This window comes from Vipera ursinii (assembly GCF_947247035.1).
Source record: "Vipera ursinii genome assembly, chromosome: 1".
NCBI lineage: Eukaryota > Metazoa > Chordata > Lepidosauria > Squamata > Viperidae > Vipera > Vipera ursinii.
The window spans coordinates 324,653,135-324,671,100 of NC_139512.1; the positions used below are offsets into that span (position 1 = coordinate 324,653,135).

The following is a 17,966-nucleotide window of genomic DNA, read 5'->3' on the forward strand; positions in this document are numbered from 1 at the left end:
GTCAGCGGAGGAGGGACACGTGGTTCAGGGGAAGCGGAGCCCGCTCCGAGCGAGGTTGGGGCTCTTTTGAGCGCGGGCCCTGCGCTCTGCTGTGCTCTCTGCCTGCTCAACAAAGGCTGGAGAGAATATGCAAAGCCCTAGCGGCCCCCCGGGCCGCTGTGGCCCGTCCCCTCCCTCTTCCCCAGTCAGCGAAGCAAAGAGTGACGGGGCTAGAAACATGTGGGTGTTCGGATATGGCTCTCTCATCTGGAAGGTGGATTTCCCTTACGAGGACAAGATGGTAGGCTACATCACGGGCTACAGCAGGAGGTTCTGGCAAGGCAGCACGGATCACCGTGGAGTGCCGGGCAAGGTGAGCTGCGGTAGGCAGACAGAGCGGAGAAGCGGGACTCTCTCGTAACCCTGCTCGGTGCCAGGACTCTCTTTTCGTTAGTGGGGAAATTTGGGAAATCTCCTAGGTGGGAGCTGGGTGGGAATCGAACTGGGCCAGCGAAGGAAAAGGTGTGGCGAGGTGAACCTGCGCGACTGACAAGAGCTGACCCGCCAGCCATCATCCTGTTGCAGAGGAGCTTGGCAACTGCCTGGTCGGATTGATGTTTGTGTGCATCACCGCCCAGGCGGATCTGCCACGTTTGGAGCAAAATAAGTGCCAGTTTACTACGGGTGGGAGCGATTTCAGAACCCAGGTGCACTTTTCACACGCGCAGCCCAGCGCGCTATTATTGTTAGAATAATAGAAAGGAGGTGTCTTTGTCTCCCACTGTCTATGCTTTTTACTTGTCTATTTTATCTACACACAGAGAAACCTGGAATACTAATATAGTTAGCAATGCAGCTTGGGTACGGTTGTTTTGGTTTTTTTCCCCGGTTGGGGAGATGTAGACAGGACAGTGTATCCTGCAGGCAACAAGGAAGAAGACAAAGTTCCCAAGCTAGTTTTTCTTTTATTTCATTGCACTTCAGTGTTTGGGTCATCTTCTATAAATTTATTTATATTTGTTCAGATTCCTTCAGAGCACACAATGAAGGGAACTTAAGTGACAAGATTTGATTTTCTGCTAAAAATAAAATTACTGTCCTTGCGTATCATGTTTAAATCCAAACCCATGGCTAATACTGGCTGTATTCCAACCTGTTATACCAAAACAAAGAGATCACATTGTGGCTTAAAATGATGGGCTGATTCACACAATATACTAAGACATAACAGGATTTGTTTAGTTTTGGCTTAGCACGTATAGTTTAACCATAGTTATTATTTGGCATACTGTTCAATAGGAACATGTGTGATCATTTCCTGAGCAACACATATTTGTTGTTAAAGGTCAAGAAAATTATTGTCCCCCTTTAAAACTGTCTTAAGGTGTTTGCCATCAGCAAATCTTTTAATGGCTGCGTCCATTTCATTCTTTAATATAATTTGGGGGGAAATCAGACTATTTCGTAAAAGAAATAAACTTATGTCACATGCTACAAATAACTTTACAGATTCACAGCTCAATCATGTTTTCTCTGAATAGGTTACATTAAACCAAATGAGATTTCCTACTAAATAAAAGAATATAAGATGAAAGAAGTTGTTCCAAATATTTAAAAAGGACCAACTTTTACTTACTACATGTGGATTTTGATTGCAAAACAAGAACATAACAAGAGTTGTGCATCCAGTATTTTAAAACCTTTTGAAATCTTGGATTTCTAGCATATTGTGCTGTGTAAATCATTCCTGTATGTAGAGGGATTTTGTATATTTCGGGAAACAATTTACAATTTTCTGAAATGATACTATCACAGAACTGGCAGACCACAATTCTTCTAAAATTAGCAGGCAAGCAGTGTTCCAAAATGTCCAGGGTAGCATGTGGGTTTGTACTTTATTCTCTCAGTGAATGTCATTTTGTCTGAATAAGTATTACTTTTTTCCAAATTTCGTTTGGAAACTAAAGTTTTGGACATCAAATATTGATTGCTATGAAGCCGATGCTGTTCATTTTTTTATACTGCATTTATCTATAGAGCTTACTAGTCAACTGATAAATTTAGACTACATTTCATTTAAAATGAATATGTGACCAATATTAAAGCTAATGAAAAATTAGTTGGAGTTGGGTGGCCAATTAATTTAAATAATGTTATTGCATGATCAATTGACAAGATTATTTTGTCTACAACATTTATACTGCTTCAGTCCCCATTTCTCTTTCTATATAAATGTATCAATATGATGAGCCCTAAGTTTGTTTACTATGAACATCCTAGTTTGTAACCATTGCATCCTTATCTAGAAATAAGCTTCAATGAATTCAGTGGTACATTATAAAGGTCACAATTACTGCACCCACTCTGATTTATGATTGCTGTTTGAAATGATGTTAACTTCTGATCATATGAAAGAATTGTGAGAAAATGCTATAATAGTTATTAATTTTCCATTTCTTTACTCTTATACCAGACTTAATAAAAGAATTCTGATTAAATGAACATCCTTCAATATGTTTTTTGGACAAAATAAAATGAGGAAAAGTGTAAGAAGCAGTTTGGTCTAGTACATAAGGCTCCAACTAGTAATCAGGAGACTGTGACTTCTAGTCCCACTTAAACATGAAAAGTGATTAGATGTCCTTGGACCAGGACCCTGCACTTTTAAGAGGATGCTGGGAAGGAAAAAAAGAGAAGAGAAAGTATGTGAATCTTTTGGAGCTATCCATAATCCTGTAACACTTTGACTTACAATGTCCTCAGAGCTCATGTAAGCCTATTAATAAAACACAAACATTGACTGTTGTCATCAGAATAATGCTCACATTCCAAGTTTGTGTAAACATGCTCAATTTTGTAGCCCTAAGAAAAAGTGTTGTTGGTGTTTATGAGACTAGAATGGGTGCCATCAGTTCAGTCAGGCAGATAGTGTACAAATTGAGAAAATGCAACACGAATATTACTCCCAGGTCTGGTTATCCAACACAAAATTTCCCAAGAGCAAAGCTTACAATTTTCTGGGAGATCACAAAGACTCCAGAGAACAGCAAAGCATCTACAGGCCGTTCTTGCACTGAACAATGCACTGATGTCAGTGTTCATGACTCTACCATAAGAAAGATACCAAAGAAGAATGATCTGAATGAAAGGTTATTAAGGAGGAAACCGCTGGTTTCCAAAAAACACAATGCCACAAGTTTCAAATTTGCCAAAGATGATCCAGCAGGCTACTACTAGAACATGGTTCAGTGAACAGATTGAGATAAAAATAGAACTTTGGATATTAATAAGAAATTTTATTTTTGAAGAAAATGAAATATGGAATTCCAGTAAAAGTAACTCATCGTAAGCATACCGATAAGAATTTTCATGGATTGGGGTATTTTGCAGCCTTATGATCCTGGGCAATTCATAATTAGGAAGGAACGATAGATTCTGGAAATAGAAAATTTTACTGTTGGGAGACTGCTGGGTATTTACAACAGTTAGCCTAATTGAAAATATGTGTGACCTAAAACAAGGGGTTCATCTAAGGCAACCTCAAACTATCAATGAAATGAAGCTGTTATGTAAAGGGAAAAGGGCCAAACTACTTGCAAATCAAGGTGCAGGATTGGTTAAAAAGCACAGAAAGTATTTTGTTGAATCAAATCTAATAGATCTTAAGGGAAGTTTAAATTTCAGCTCATAGTACAGCAGGATTATGGATAGTTCTGAAATGTTTACAAACTTATTGTTGTAGTATAACCGAGACTAGGACGTGTTGTCCAGTATGCATTCTTTCACTCTGTTTTTATTGGTTTTATTTGCTATTATATTCCTTCAATTTTTAATAGAGATAGAATTTCTTAGTGGCTGCATCTGAACATTACATTGAAATAGAACCCTTAAGATAAAGTTGATCCAGAATGCAGTGGCATGTGAAGTTTTGGGCATCCCATAGTTTGTCCATGGTACGCTGGTGCTATGCAAGCTACATTATCTTCAATTTTCTTTTTGGCTGCAATTCAAGATTCTTATCTCCTTTAAAGTCCTGAATGGCATGGGTCCAGATTATTTGTGGGACCACATGAGGTTATTTACGTTCTCCACCAGATTAGATAGAGTGGCTTGCTCCAAGTTCCTTCCCTTAAATGTTGCCATCTAGTAGGATTCTAGGTAATCTGCTGTCTTGTTAGTAGCCCTGCCCTTTGAAACAACCTTCCTCACAGATCCAGCATACCCCTTCCCGTCTGGTTTTCTGAAAAGCCTTGAAGATATGGTTTTCTCAATAAGTTGGGATAGCATCTGGCTGGAGCCTAATAAAGTTGTTGGTAGATATAAGTAATGTATTGTTTAAGTGCCACTTCAAGATTTTATGCTGGTTTTGAGGTGCTTTTTGTGTGTGTGTTTGTATGTGTATTTGTAAGCTGCTTACCATTATGATGAATAAAATAACAGACTGTCTAAATGTTTAAAATAAAAAAGTCTGTATAGCATATGAGTAATATGTGGTACAACTACTTTCCACAAACCACCAGGGATAAATCATTTTGAAGGGTCTGCATGTGATTTGCATAGAGTTGTGCGCAAACCAGTAATTTTCACCCGTATCGGTCCTATAACAATCCAGAAACATGGAAGTATGTATCTCAATCAAACTACTGTGTTATATCAACAGAAGGATGTTACTATTCAGTTTTATACGCTACCCATAGGAATTAGATTGTCCAATGGCCTTTTAGTTTGAACCAAAATTTTGTGGAGTTAAACCAAAGTAGGCAAGCGGTATGGACTAACAACCTGCTTCTTGTGGTTAAACAGAATTTTAAATAGCTGATTTCAAGCACCGCGAGGATGCACTGGATTTCACTCTTCTAAATTGGTATCATAAGAAAATTGGCTGTGTCGATCTAGATCATTTGTTAATATTTGGGGGATTTTAAAATATATTTGGTCAAATTTTTAAATGTTTTTATGCAAGTACTTAATCATTTCTGTTTAAGCATAAAAAATATTTTTGGAACCACCATCACTAATTTTCTCAGAATGAAGGATTTTAGTTATTAGTGCAGGTGCCTGTTTAATTATAACAATATGCTATTCGTTGCCTACTAAAGCCCACTGATGTATACTTCTCCAACTTTCAGGGATTTCTCAGAAAGCCGTATTTTGAATTTGTAGCCTAAAGAAAGGACTGAGAATAAGTTATGGTCTAGTTATTATTCAGAAATGCTTTTCAGAAAGCATTGTCTGCCATTGATTAATAACAATACTTATGAATTAAGATTAAAACAAGTAAAGCCTTTCCTATTTTCTATTTCATAAAAAATAAAAAATATTTGGACAAAAATATTAAATTTTACAGTATTTTGGAACCCAGCGTGCCTCTCGCTATACAAGGATTATAGAGCTTATAAAATTCTAAATAGTATTTGTGGAGCAGAGGAAACAATGGAGTTCAGAAACATCCAGCAATCTAGGAGAATGGCATTGACAAGGCAAGGCTATGTTATTTACTGCTGTATATGCAGCAGATTTGTCAGTCATCAGAAATACTGACTGACTTCAACATAAATGAGCCAATACTTAAAAATAATTGGCTTTCTTCTGGGATTAGACAATATACAACATTAATATTCATTAGAGCTTACACCTTTCAAATAATGTTTGCTTTTTATGCAAATTCACATCTCCAGTCAGAAATCCTTACAATAAATTTTGAAAATTTATTTAAAAGTAAATGCTTCTTATAATATTTCAGCATAAGATTAGAACATCCACAGTCAATCTATGGAAAAGTCTTTTAAGGAATACATTTTTGCATTTTTCTTTTCATCAGTACGCCAAAGAAAGCTATAAAGATTAAGGTTTTTCTGAAAAAAATAGTACTAAGGTAGATAATGGAATATAATACAGAAATCAGAAAATCTACATGCAACATTCAGATTAATCATCTAAACATCTTCATGATAGGATAAAATAGTACCTATGTACTTCTGAACATTTAATGAAAAATTAATGAAAAATTTAGTTATCAGTTAATGTCTACATTGTAAATGATCCTGTCTTTTTAACAGTTCAGAGAAATAGTAATCACAAATCAACTTGAATAGATTCCAATATTGTTGAGAGTAGCACCTTAGTTTAGGCCTTTAAATAAGTTTTTAACTAAGATAACACAATGCCAATTTTCCCATAGCTGTTTTTAAGGGAACTATAGGAAAACCCCATATGAAACCAGACGCTGCCCCTGTGACTTGGGTGCTATAGAAACCACAGCCCATGTTCTTTTGTATTGTCAGTTCTACACAAAAATTCATGACCAATTGATTACCCCTTTTTATGTAAATTTCCAAGGCACTCATAAGATTTTTATTTATATTATCTATTAAATAATTAAATTTATTTCTTTAAACATAGCAAATTTTTCCTACAGTATGTTTGAACTTTGTCTATAAATGGTTGCCAACAGTTATTGATGTTAAGGGATAATTTTGCTTTGTTTTATAGAATGTTTTTATTAGTCAATGACCAATATAGTTTTTGTCTCTCAGTACCAATTTCCTAGCTATTAGATACCAGATTGCCTCAGCTTAACAGAGATAGACAACTGGGCACAAAGATGCCGTTTGTGGTGGACAAGACACTTCATTCTTATACCTGTACAAATGTGGTCATTCTTGTGAGTGCACACATGAATACATTTCTAAGGCCAAATCTCATTTTTTAGATTTATTAAACAAATTTACATGGCCACCAAATTCATATCTAGGTGACTCCAAGAGGCTCTCAACATTAAAAACCAAACATAAAAACACAACATAAGCCCCTCCCCCCCATGGCATTAGCAATACAATCAAATTAACCACTTGATTGGCTCCTGTAAATGATGATCAGCTGAGGCTGAAGGTGGGGTCAAACACATAATTTTGGAATGTCTATACCCCCATAAGAGACCTTGAAGTCTGTTAACTCTTATGTGGAGCCAATTCACCTTGACCTAATAGATCAGATTCTTGTGTATAGGTAGCATGAACTAAACTTGTAGCACTTTTGAACTCTATCCTGGTTTCCAATTTCTTGTACCTGACAGCTCCATCTTCATTTGGGGTTCCCAGGCCTGTTGCCTTTTGGAAAAGCAACAGGATAGAGGGCCGGCCATAACTCAGCAGAAATGATATTCCTCAGAAAGGTGGTCACCATTGAGAAGACTCCTTTTCATGGTCCCAGAGATGTACATCCCCAACTGATGGGACCCATAACATATCCTGTCTTCTGTCTGGTAGGCTAGGTGGATGTAATAGGGGAGAGGCGGTCCTTCAAAAAGACCAAGCCTTGTAGGGCTTGAAAGGTGATAACCAGCACCTTGAATTGTATCTGGAAGCATATTGGCAGCCAGTGCAACTCTCACAAGAGAGATGACACATGTAAAACTTAGGCTTGCATAAAACTGTTCAGGCCATGCATTCTGAACCAACTGAAGCGCCTGGATACTGTACTATGTACAGTACTGTACTGTACTATGTAAAGCGCATTACAACAGTCCAGATGGGTGATGACCAAGGCATGGGTGAGTATAAGAAGGGCATGTTGTGCAAAGACTGCCACTGGCTCCTTAAGCAAAATTCACGAGTCCAGAAGAAACCCCAGTTTAAGCACTAGATCAGAATGGGGCAATACAACCACATCCACAACCAAAGATGGCAATTCTTCAAGAGCCAGAGTCCCTAACCCAGAGCCACTCTGTCTTGCCAGGGTTTAGATTTAGCCTGTTGCTCCCCATTCAGACGTCAACAGCCACCACGCAATTCTCATCACCCATATGACTTTACTGATTAAAGTATGTAACAGGAGGCAAACCTGATAGTTATGGGCTAAGGGCAAATTTAAAATTTTGAAAACATAGGGGTGGTGGATTCAGAAGATAGTTGGTCATTGACTAATAAAAACATTCTTTACTGATTAAAGTATGTAACAGGAGGCAAACCTGATAGTTATGGGCTAAGGGCAAATTTAAAATTTTGAAAACATAGGGGTGGTGGATTCAGAAGATAGTTGGTCATTGACTAATAAAAACATTCTTTACTGATTAAAGTATGTAACAGGAGGCAAACCTGATAGTTATGGGCTAAGGGCAAATTTAAAATTTTGAAAACATAGGGGTGGTGGATTCAGCAGATAGTTGCCATAGTACTGTATGCATAGCCAATCTCACAATACTCATTTATCAGAAGCCAAGCTTCATTTCCCAGTAAGGTATATGTGCAAGTCAAAGAGTACTTGATTCTAGAGGCTTGTGCTTTGTAGCATGCCAGTTTCCTGCTTTTACTATCATCATCATCATCATCATCATCATCTTTTTTTAAAAAAAAAACACTCATAGAGAATCTAGCGAGTGAGTTGTCTGGGGAAAATTTGTGAATAAAAAACTTTAATTTTAGTTAGTTAATTATGTCCAGCTTGTATTATTTTTATAAATAACTTAAGGAAGCGAATATACCTAATACTGCTTCATCCACCTATTTTCCCTACAATAACCCTGTGAGGTGAGTTTTGGGCTGAGAGAGGGTGACTGGCCCAAAATCACTCAGCTACCTTTCATGCCTAAAATGGGACTAGAAGTCAGAGGCTCCTGGTTTTTAGCGGCTACCTTATTCACTAGGACAATTGGCTCATTATCATACAACATCTATATTATAGAAGCTACAATGGTTGCCAGTTTATTTCTAGATGCAATTCATGGTTCTGTAAAAGTTATTAATAATTAATTAATGATAAGAGACCTTGGTATCTATGAAATCATCTCTGCTTGGAGCTGCAAGTAAAATCTGTCTCTGCAAGGCAAATAGATGTAACACACTTAGAATATCCACACATCCCAAAATCTGTAGAAGGGACTCCAAAGCAAGCATTCTCTCCTAGAGCTCCCTTTCTACAGAAGCAGCTGTCATCTAAGATAAAATGAGCATCTTTTTATTTTAAAATCTGTGAAAATATTTAATAGGCATTTAAGGGTTGAGGAACCAATGATAAATGTGCTTGAGATGCATACAGCCACTACTTATTGTTATTACTACTGAGTTGAATTATTTTGTTTCATTAAACCAGCCTAAAAGCACATGAAACACTTGTACATAAATAAAATGATTGAAAATGGATTGTTACAATCTGCATTCTTAACAAATATAAGCTCCTCAGCCAACAAAATAATTCCATCACTATGACAGAAGACAAATACTTTAAAATTATATTTCATTTATTTAATGATTCTGTGATTTGGCTTTTTGTTTTACCGACTCTGATAAAGTTTTTACTGAATTTTTGTTTTGTTTTCAAATTTTAGCCTGGAAGAGTTGTGACACTTATTGAAGATCCTGAGGTACAGTAGTTGCATTTTTACGTACTCTACAAATATGTTTTGTCCTCAGTAGTAGTATGAAGCTGCCTTCTTAACTCTGATATAGACAGAAAACTAGAATTATATATATATATAAAATTGACATTTTTCATGGATAAAAACCCTAGTCCTATAGAAAAGCAGCCAAAATAGTATACCACTGTTAATAAACCATTCAGCTGAATAAACTACGGTAGTTTCATTTTCCTGAAAAAGTCTCTTAACATGCCTAATACTGGTCTCACATAAATTGATTCCTGTTCACCTTTGAGATCTCTTTTTTTCTTTCCTGCCTCTTCTCTATTCAGCTTTTATAAGTAGTCTTCAACTTATGACTACAATTAATCCTAGAGTTACTGTTGTAAGTTGTGCCAGTATTAAGCAGTAATAACGTGACTGCATCTGATTTAATGACCTTTTTTGCAGTGGTTCTTAAACATAGCAATTGTAAAGTTGCCACTACAGTCATTAAGCAAATCCATTGTCTTCAAGGGATGTTTTTTCTTTGCAGGAAACCAGAAGCAAAGCTAGTTTCCAGAAAAAATCATCATAAATCGCAGGCATGTGACTGCAGGACGCTGCAAACGGCTGTAAATGCGGGCTGGTTGCCAAGTACCAAAAATGCAGTCATGTGATCATGGAGGAAGGTGGCCATTGGAACTTTGAATCCAAGATACAATTCCCTTTTTTTTTTGATCCATTGTACACTTGAACAGTTGCAAATGGAGAACTACCTGTAAAGGTAGTCCTCAGCTTACAACAGTTTATTTAGTGACCATTCAAAGTTACAAAGGCACTGAAAGAGAGAGACTTATGACCATTTTTCACACTTACGACCATTACAGCATCCCCATGGTCACATGATAGATGCTTGGCAACTGACTCATATTTATGACGGTTGCAGAGTCCCAGGGTCATGAGATTGCTTTTTGCAACATTCTGACAAGCAGAAACTGGGGAACAACCATGTTACTAATTTAATAATTGCAGTGATTTACTTAACAACTGTGGCAAGAAAGGTCGTAAAATGGGGCAGAACTCACTTAACAAATGTCTCACTTAGCAACATAAATTTTGGACTCAATTGTGCTCCTAAGTGACTAGCTATACAGAAGTGTGCATTAGGACTCCTGGAAAATAGCTGAGAAATCATTTATATATAAGAAAATAAATCCAACAATTTAATACTATTTGCCAAACAAAAATGAATTCGCTCTTCATCTCCACACCCTGTGTGGCAGTTACAAGAGTTACAAGGGAATCAGGCTATTCTCCAAAGTGCCTGAAGGCAGGACAAGAAGCAATGGATGGAAACTAATCAAAGAGAAAAGCAATCTAGAACTTAGAAGAAATTTCCTGACAGTTAGAACAATTAACCAGTGGAACAACCTGCCTCCAGAAGCTGTGAATGCTCCAATACTGGAAGTTTTTAAGAAGAAACTGGATAGCCATTTGTCTGAAATGGTATAGGGTTTCCTGCCTGAGCAGGGGGTTGGACTAGATAACCTCCAAGGTCCCTTCCAATGTTGTTGTTTTTGTTGTTGTTATTATATTGATCGTCGCACAGTCAGCCAGATGTTTAGACTGGATTTGGCATTTTTGTCTACCTATTGAGTCCTTACCAAGGACCTGGGATAGGCAGATGTGGATGTTTGATGGTATTACAGATATCATCGCAGGATGGAAGCAGTTCCATCCATTTTAACCCAGGGATGTTGTAACAGCTGTAACTTCAAGGAAGAGCCATAACTACCATTCATTCAATGCTGTTCTAAGTTCACACAGTTGCTGAACAAATAGTTGTTAAGCAAGCACTACATGTAGTGAGATGCTGGTACAAAAGATAATTTAATTTTCAAATGAGCTTACTATTAGTTTCATAGAGTAGATATGAAAAAATCAAAAGAAAATTATACAGTATATGGTCCCCATGATGTCTAGTTCCACTTCTGGATCATATGCCTCCATGATTGAAGAAAGCAGCCTGCAAAATATGCTGTCAGATAATGCTCATAGACACATCCTGTACCAAATTCTTCCTCTCAGTGACCTTTTCTTGCTGCTGTACATATGTTTAATATTTATTGTGGACTCTACCATAGGGAGCAAGTAATAATATCCAGTTGAATGGTAAAGCAGCTATTTATGCTTTTTGAATAGCAAAGAAATTAGTGTCCTGCCCATATAAACACAACTTTATTTTAAATATATTATAAAATAAAAATTTTCAACTTTGTGTTCTCACATCTGAAGAGCAAAGGTAAAAACTTACAGGGCGCTACAGAATTATTGCGATATTACTGAAAATACATTTGAAATGTTCTAAAAAGTAAAAAAATAAAATAAAATAAACTCAGTTCATATTACTATTCTATATCATCTTTATTTCTTTTACATTAGAAGTGTTCACATTAAGGACCACTCTTGAGTTCTACATGGTATGCTAGATGGGATCCTCTAAAAGAAATTAAGTGAAGCCAAGATTAAATAGTGACTAAGACAAAAAATCATTTTGCCATAGTTTAATTATGATATAATGTAAATCGGGGACCCCAACCCCCAGTCCGTGGACCAGTACCGGGCCACGACATGCCAGCAATTGGTCCACACAAACAAGCAAAGCCCCATGTGTGGGATGCAGGTGGCACACAAAACCATGTACAGAAAAACGGAAAAACCTCTCTCCACAGAACCGGTCCCTGGTGCCCAAAAGGTTGGGGGACCTCTGATGTAAATTATAATATAATATGTACAATTTATTTATGACACACTGAACAGTTTCTATGTTTCTATTATCACTGATGCTACTTAGAAAAGTTATGCAATGGGAGGCAAATTTTGGAGGGATATGAAGACTGCATTTAGCCCTGAAGCCTCAACTGTGCATAACGTTTCTAAGTAGCATCAGTGATAATCCCTCAGTATTTATATTTCTTGAAAATAAATATAAATGTCATGAAAACAAGGTGGTTTAAACACCACCAATTATACTGGTAATGCTGCAGAATTTAGATCAGAGTAATGGCAGCTACAGATTTCAACCTTTTGTACTTGACAAGATCAGCAAAATGCAACACAGTGTCTGTCACTGTGAATTCTTCTGTACTTTTCTGGTAAGTTTTTTCATACTGCTGTGCAGTTAGATCCTATTATGTTAGCAGACAGCTTCCTCTATAAGCAAAGAATAGTTTAGCTTGGGGTTTTTTTTCTCTTTCCCCAGCATTTGTATTGCAAAACAAACTCCAATCATTGCAAACTAGCTATTTCAAATCAATACCCTGTAGTCATCCTGAGTTACTAATGTACAACTAATAGTGCAGTTAACATCTAGAAATTAACAATATTTTTAGCTTATCTCTATCGATCTATCTTGCTAAATTAACAGTACTTGTTAAATGAAGTACCTGCCCAGAGGTGTCAGAGAGTCAGAAAAAGAGTTCTTAACCATAATAAAACCCTGGAAGAAATTATGAGAAGGAAAGAGAGCTAGTGAAGAAGTGGAAACGTGGGTTTGAGAATTTGCAGTTCTATCATTAAATCCTGTTTTCCAGTCTTTCATTAATGTGCATGCATTACTGACAATAAAGGTTTGGAAGATGACCTCTGCAACTCTTTGACAGAGTCTGATCTTTGTCGTTTTATCTTTCTGGTTGTATTCTTCTACAGGGCTGTGTATGGGGTGTTGCATACAAACTGCCAATAGGACAAGAAGTTGAAGTAAAAGCCTATCTTGATTTTCGAGAGAAGGGTGGATATAGGACTACAACTATTGTCTTCTATCCCAAAGATCCTGCAATTGAACCTTTTAATGTGCTATTATATATTGGAACTTGTGAAAACCCTAACTACCTCGGACCCGCACCCCTAGAAGAAATTGCCGAACAGATTTTTAATGCAGTTGGTCCTAGTGGAAGAAATACAGAATACCTATTCGAACTTTGCAATTCCCTCAGGGATCTTGTACCAGAAGACGTGGATGAACATGTTTTTTCTTTAGAGAAACTGGTAAAGAAACTATTGGAACAAGAGCAAAACAAACCTGTATAACAGTCGCTTTGCAAAGAGTTTCTTCACTATCAGAATAAGTTTATGCTGTTTATATTGTTTATATAATTTGGAAATTATCCATCACAATTTTTAAAAATTAGTTTCCATATTTCATTGAGGCATCACTGTCCTTGAGCAGTAGAGACATTTTAAAAAATTTAAGAAGGAACTTTGAATTTCCATAAAGTTTTAAGAATGCTTTTCTGTTCATTTCTCAAATTTGAATAACGTAGGCCTGATTTAAGTTGAAGGAAAGCTTTCTTAAGTTACAGTATTAGATTTTGTTTTCCTCTAAAAAGTTTTGAACTAGATTCTTCACTTAGGTATGGATGCAGTCCTATGCACAAAAGGAAGTCCCTTTCAACAAAGAAAGAAATGCATAGGATTGAGTGATGTGTATTGACATAAATGTCAGTATATTCCTTTAAAAATGTTCACAATAGCATTTGTGGATTACAGCACTGAGAGAGAAAATCCTTTGTGCATTTGTTTAGGATTAAGTTCAACATGGTACAAAGTAAATATGTGTAGGATTACATTCTAAATGGCAATTATATCTATGAAGGGCCTGGATTATATGTACACCTGTTTGAAACATATTGCTTATTGTATATTATTTATCATTTAGTTTAACTTGCCCAAATTCAATAATTTATATATAACAATTTGCTTAGTGACAAGAGGATCAGATAGTTACAAATGAAAGGAAACTACACTTTGCATTCATGGTTTCAATATCTTCAGAGATGATGTACACTGGTACAAGGCTTTCTCTCATTTTTTGGAAAATAACTAATCAGGGAAACAGTTGAATCTAGAGTGTGTAATAAAACTAATCATTAGGCAACCTTCAGAGATAGTCAAATTTGCCCTTATCCAGTAACTAGAGCTCCATAAATTAAAATTCACAATAACCCTTTGTTCAACTTTTACTTTGCCAAAATGATGTGGTCACCAATACCTAATGTTATAGTTTCACAATTTCTTGCTTCTAGTAGCTAAGAACACACAAAAACACATTCAGGTACAAGAACATTTCTTCTTCAATCTTTGTTTTTAGTGACAATCCTGAGTGTTTATAAATTTCTATGCATTTGTAAAGCTTCATTATTGAACACCGCACTTTGTAAACTCTAATTGGAAAAATTTGGAAGTATATGGATTATGCAGCTCAGTCCATTTGAAAAGCACAGAATCACCATTTGTAATACAAAAGCAAATTTTGGATACTACTCTATAATAATTCCTTTTTGCTTTCAAATGGAATCAGACAGAAGGATTGTTGTTTCTTTAAGGACTGGAAAAGATCTGGCAGGCATCTAAATAAGGAATAAGCTCCCTTGTAAGTCAAACTTCCTCAGGAAATACTGGCACATAACTTGCATAGGAAAGGTTCTGAACGAAAATTTATGCTACAAATTTGCAAGCCGAGTTATTATCATTAATTATCATAGTTCTATTTGTCCATGGATAACTTATTATATTTTCTAGTAACAATTATATTTAATTATATAATTTAATTATATTTTCTAGTAACAAGAATTTGGAAATGCTTGCTAGAATTTTTCACTGAAATAACCATTGCAATGATAAACTTGTCACTAAACAAAGGAAAATACATTAGCTCCAGTCTATTTCCAATCTCCAATAAGACCAATAAAAAATGTTGTTTCCTCCTATAGCCAAGGATTTCAAGAGAACACTATGGAATGCCTCTTTGATGACTACAGCTGGCCAGTAAACACTCTTTAAAAATTCTAATAATTGTGCATCTCTCTCACATAGTGCTTTGAACTTGTTGTTTATTGAAGATTGTATTACATATACCTAGGCCACCTGTCACAATATTTTTGAAACCATGTCAAAATATTTATTTGAGACTCCAAATTAAAATTTACACCAGTTAAGCATAAGCTGTTGATTTAGTTTAAATCAAATCAGTCAATTTTATTTGCATCCAGAAGGCCCATAAGTAACTTACAGACATAATCTAAATTTAAATATTTTACTTACTAAACTGTTTTATCCATTATCAAATTTAGATTATGTTTGTAAGTTGCTTTTAGGCCTCCTGGCCGTAAATAAAATTGATTGATTTAGCTAAATGTACCTCTTTTTTCAGAATTCTGAGTTCAAGGGTAAGTTGCACAGTAAATTGCCAGGACTTCTAAACTTTCTCAACTTCCACTGAAATGGTTATCTGCTACGTTAACTTGATGACGTTAACATTTCCGTCCCAACTATGCATGTACATCTCACAATTTCAGTTCTTTTCTTTAAACTTTCAACAAAATCATAAACTGGTTGTATGTTTCTGTAATTTTCATAATGAAACTTGTATGATTTTGCATTAGTAATACAACAATTATGGTTTAAGCTCATACAGTGTTTCTCTCTCTGTTTAACAAATACTTGCAAATGTTATGCTGTGCTGTTTGTGTATTTGAAAGCATCTGTATCCAACAAAGTGTGAAAACAGTCTGAATCCGAAGGGTATAGTTTTAATAAGGAGTTAACCAAGATATTAAACAATGAATTCTGATACAAACCATAAATGGTATTTCTAGATCACAGTAAAATAAATTATGTATAGGTTAAATATGATTAATTCTTATTACACCATTATAAAATATCTACATAGAAATAAGGCTTAGTTACCAGAAACATTTTATCACTGATTTTTAATCTGAATTATTTTATTGTAATTCAGTTACATTAACCAGAGCTCAGAAACTAGTAAATGAGAATTGTACTATATAACCAAAGAAATATTTGATTTTCATTTCCCAATCATGCCGCAAGTCCTTTTTTTAAAAAATAAGTGGAATTTTAATAACAGTTTCTAATCCATTGATGCTGCTCTGAAAAAAATACATACAATTCCATTGGGCATTCTGAAAATCTTTGGATCCCACCATCAACACTAGAGATGCAATACCATGGTACAAATATGCAAAAGGTTACAGGTGAAATGAGATAACTTTTAAGCTTAAAATGAAAAGTACACTAAATAGCCAGCACCATTCTTAGGAATCTGTTTCAGCATCACAGCGTGGCTTCTTTTACCAGAAGATAAATGGATCATTATTCCCTTCATTTACCTGTTTTAAATGAGTTATAGATATCTCTCAACTTATGACGATGCAATGACCATTCAAAATTAAAATGGTGCTGAATAAAGGGTCTTATGACCTACACCCAAACTTATGGCCACTGCCGTGCCCCGTGGTCACGTGATCACAATTCAGGAACCCTTACAACCAACATCAGGGATGCTGCAGCTGCCCCTACTTGCCTATCTTCCTCCCATCCACCCGTTTCCCATGAGCCTGCTTCCCATCCTGCTCTGTCCCACACCCCACCATGCCTTGCTCCACTTACCTCTACCAAAGATTGCCTTTCCCAAAGAAAAGTAGCTGAGCATCATGCAGCCTTCCTATATAAAAGTGGCTTGGTGCCATCTTGGAAACTGATGCAATTTTGGGAGTGGCCACAATTCTCAGATCTCCAGAATTGTAGTCACTTCTAAAATGGCACCAGTTTCCAGTATGGCACCAGGCATGTTCTATACATTATGTGCACAATTATTAAGCAAGTTGAGTATTTTGACCATATCATTTTCATGCATAATTTCCACCTCCAATGTATAAACTTAAATGCTTAGCGGATATAAGCATATCAGGTGATGTGTATTTGTGTAATGTGGGAGGGTGTGGCCTAAGAAGATCAACACCCTATACCAAGGTATGTGCATAATTTATTAGACAGCTTCTTTTCCTCAGGCAAACTGGTCCGATAAAAAGATTTAACTGACTTTCAAAAGTCAAAATTGTAAGTTTTTCAGAGGGATGCAGCACTCTTGAAATTGCTAAGATATTGGGGCATGATCACAGAACCATCAAACGTTTTGTTGCAAATAGTCAACAGGGTCGCAAGAAACGTGTTGAGAAAAAAAGATGTACATTAACTGCCAAAAATTTGAGAAGAATCAAACATGAAGCTACCAGGAACCCATTATCTTCCAGAACTGCACCCTACCTGAAGTGCCCCGAAGTACAAGGTATATTCAGTGCTGAGAGACATGGCCAAGGTAAGGAAGGCTGGCAGTACTGTAGGTTTTGGAGTTGATTTTGAGTCCATCTTCAACCCGACAAGGTCCAACTAGCTCATCATTAATGCCAGCCCATACCAGTATCTCACCTCTTCCTTGCTGGTGTCTGAGTCGAAGTGAGCTCTGTGCCCATTACTGATCCAGCCACGGGCCCATCCATCTGAATGGTCAAGAATCACTCTCACTCATAAAACCTTTGAAAAATCTGTCTTCCTATATTCCTTGGTCCACTCTTGCTGTGTCTTGTTCAGTGGTGGTCGGGTTTCAGCCTTCCCTACCTTGGCCATGCCTTCTGGGTACTCCAGGTAGGTTGCAGTTCTGAAATATGACAGTATTGGAGGATAATGGGTTCCTGGTAGCTTCATGTTTGATTCTTCCCAAATCTTTGGCAGTTAACGTGCATCTTTTTTTCTTAACACATTTCTTGTGACCCTGTTGACTATCTGCAAC

General features: G+C 36.4%; 2 protein-coding genes across 2 annotated transcripts in view; one reads left to right on the top strand and one right to left on the bottom strand.

The window, feature by feature from the left end:
• The window catches only part of ASB3 (ankyrin repeat and SOCS box containing 3), a 65,163-nt gene that overhangs the window by 42,659 nt on the left and 4,538 nt on the right, over nt 1-17,966 (bottom strand). The gene's annotated exons all lie outside the window — the stretch shown is intronic.
• Nucleotides 98-15,853, top strand: CHAC2 (ChaC glutathione specific gamma-glutamylcyclotransferase 2). The gene is made up of 3 exons (XM_083350103.1): nt 98-352; nt 9,305-9,340; nt 13,025-15,853. Exons 1-3 carry the CDS (start codon nt 128-130, stop codon nt 13,403-13,405), a joined length of 642 nt encoding a protein of 213 aa, XP_083206229.1. The 5' UTR covers nt 98-127; the 3' UTR covers nt 13,406-15,853.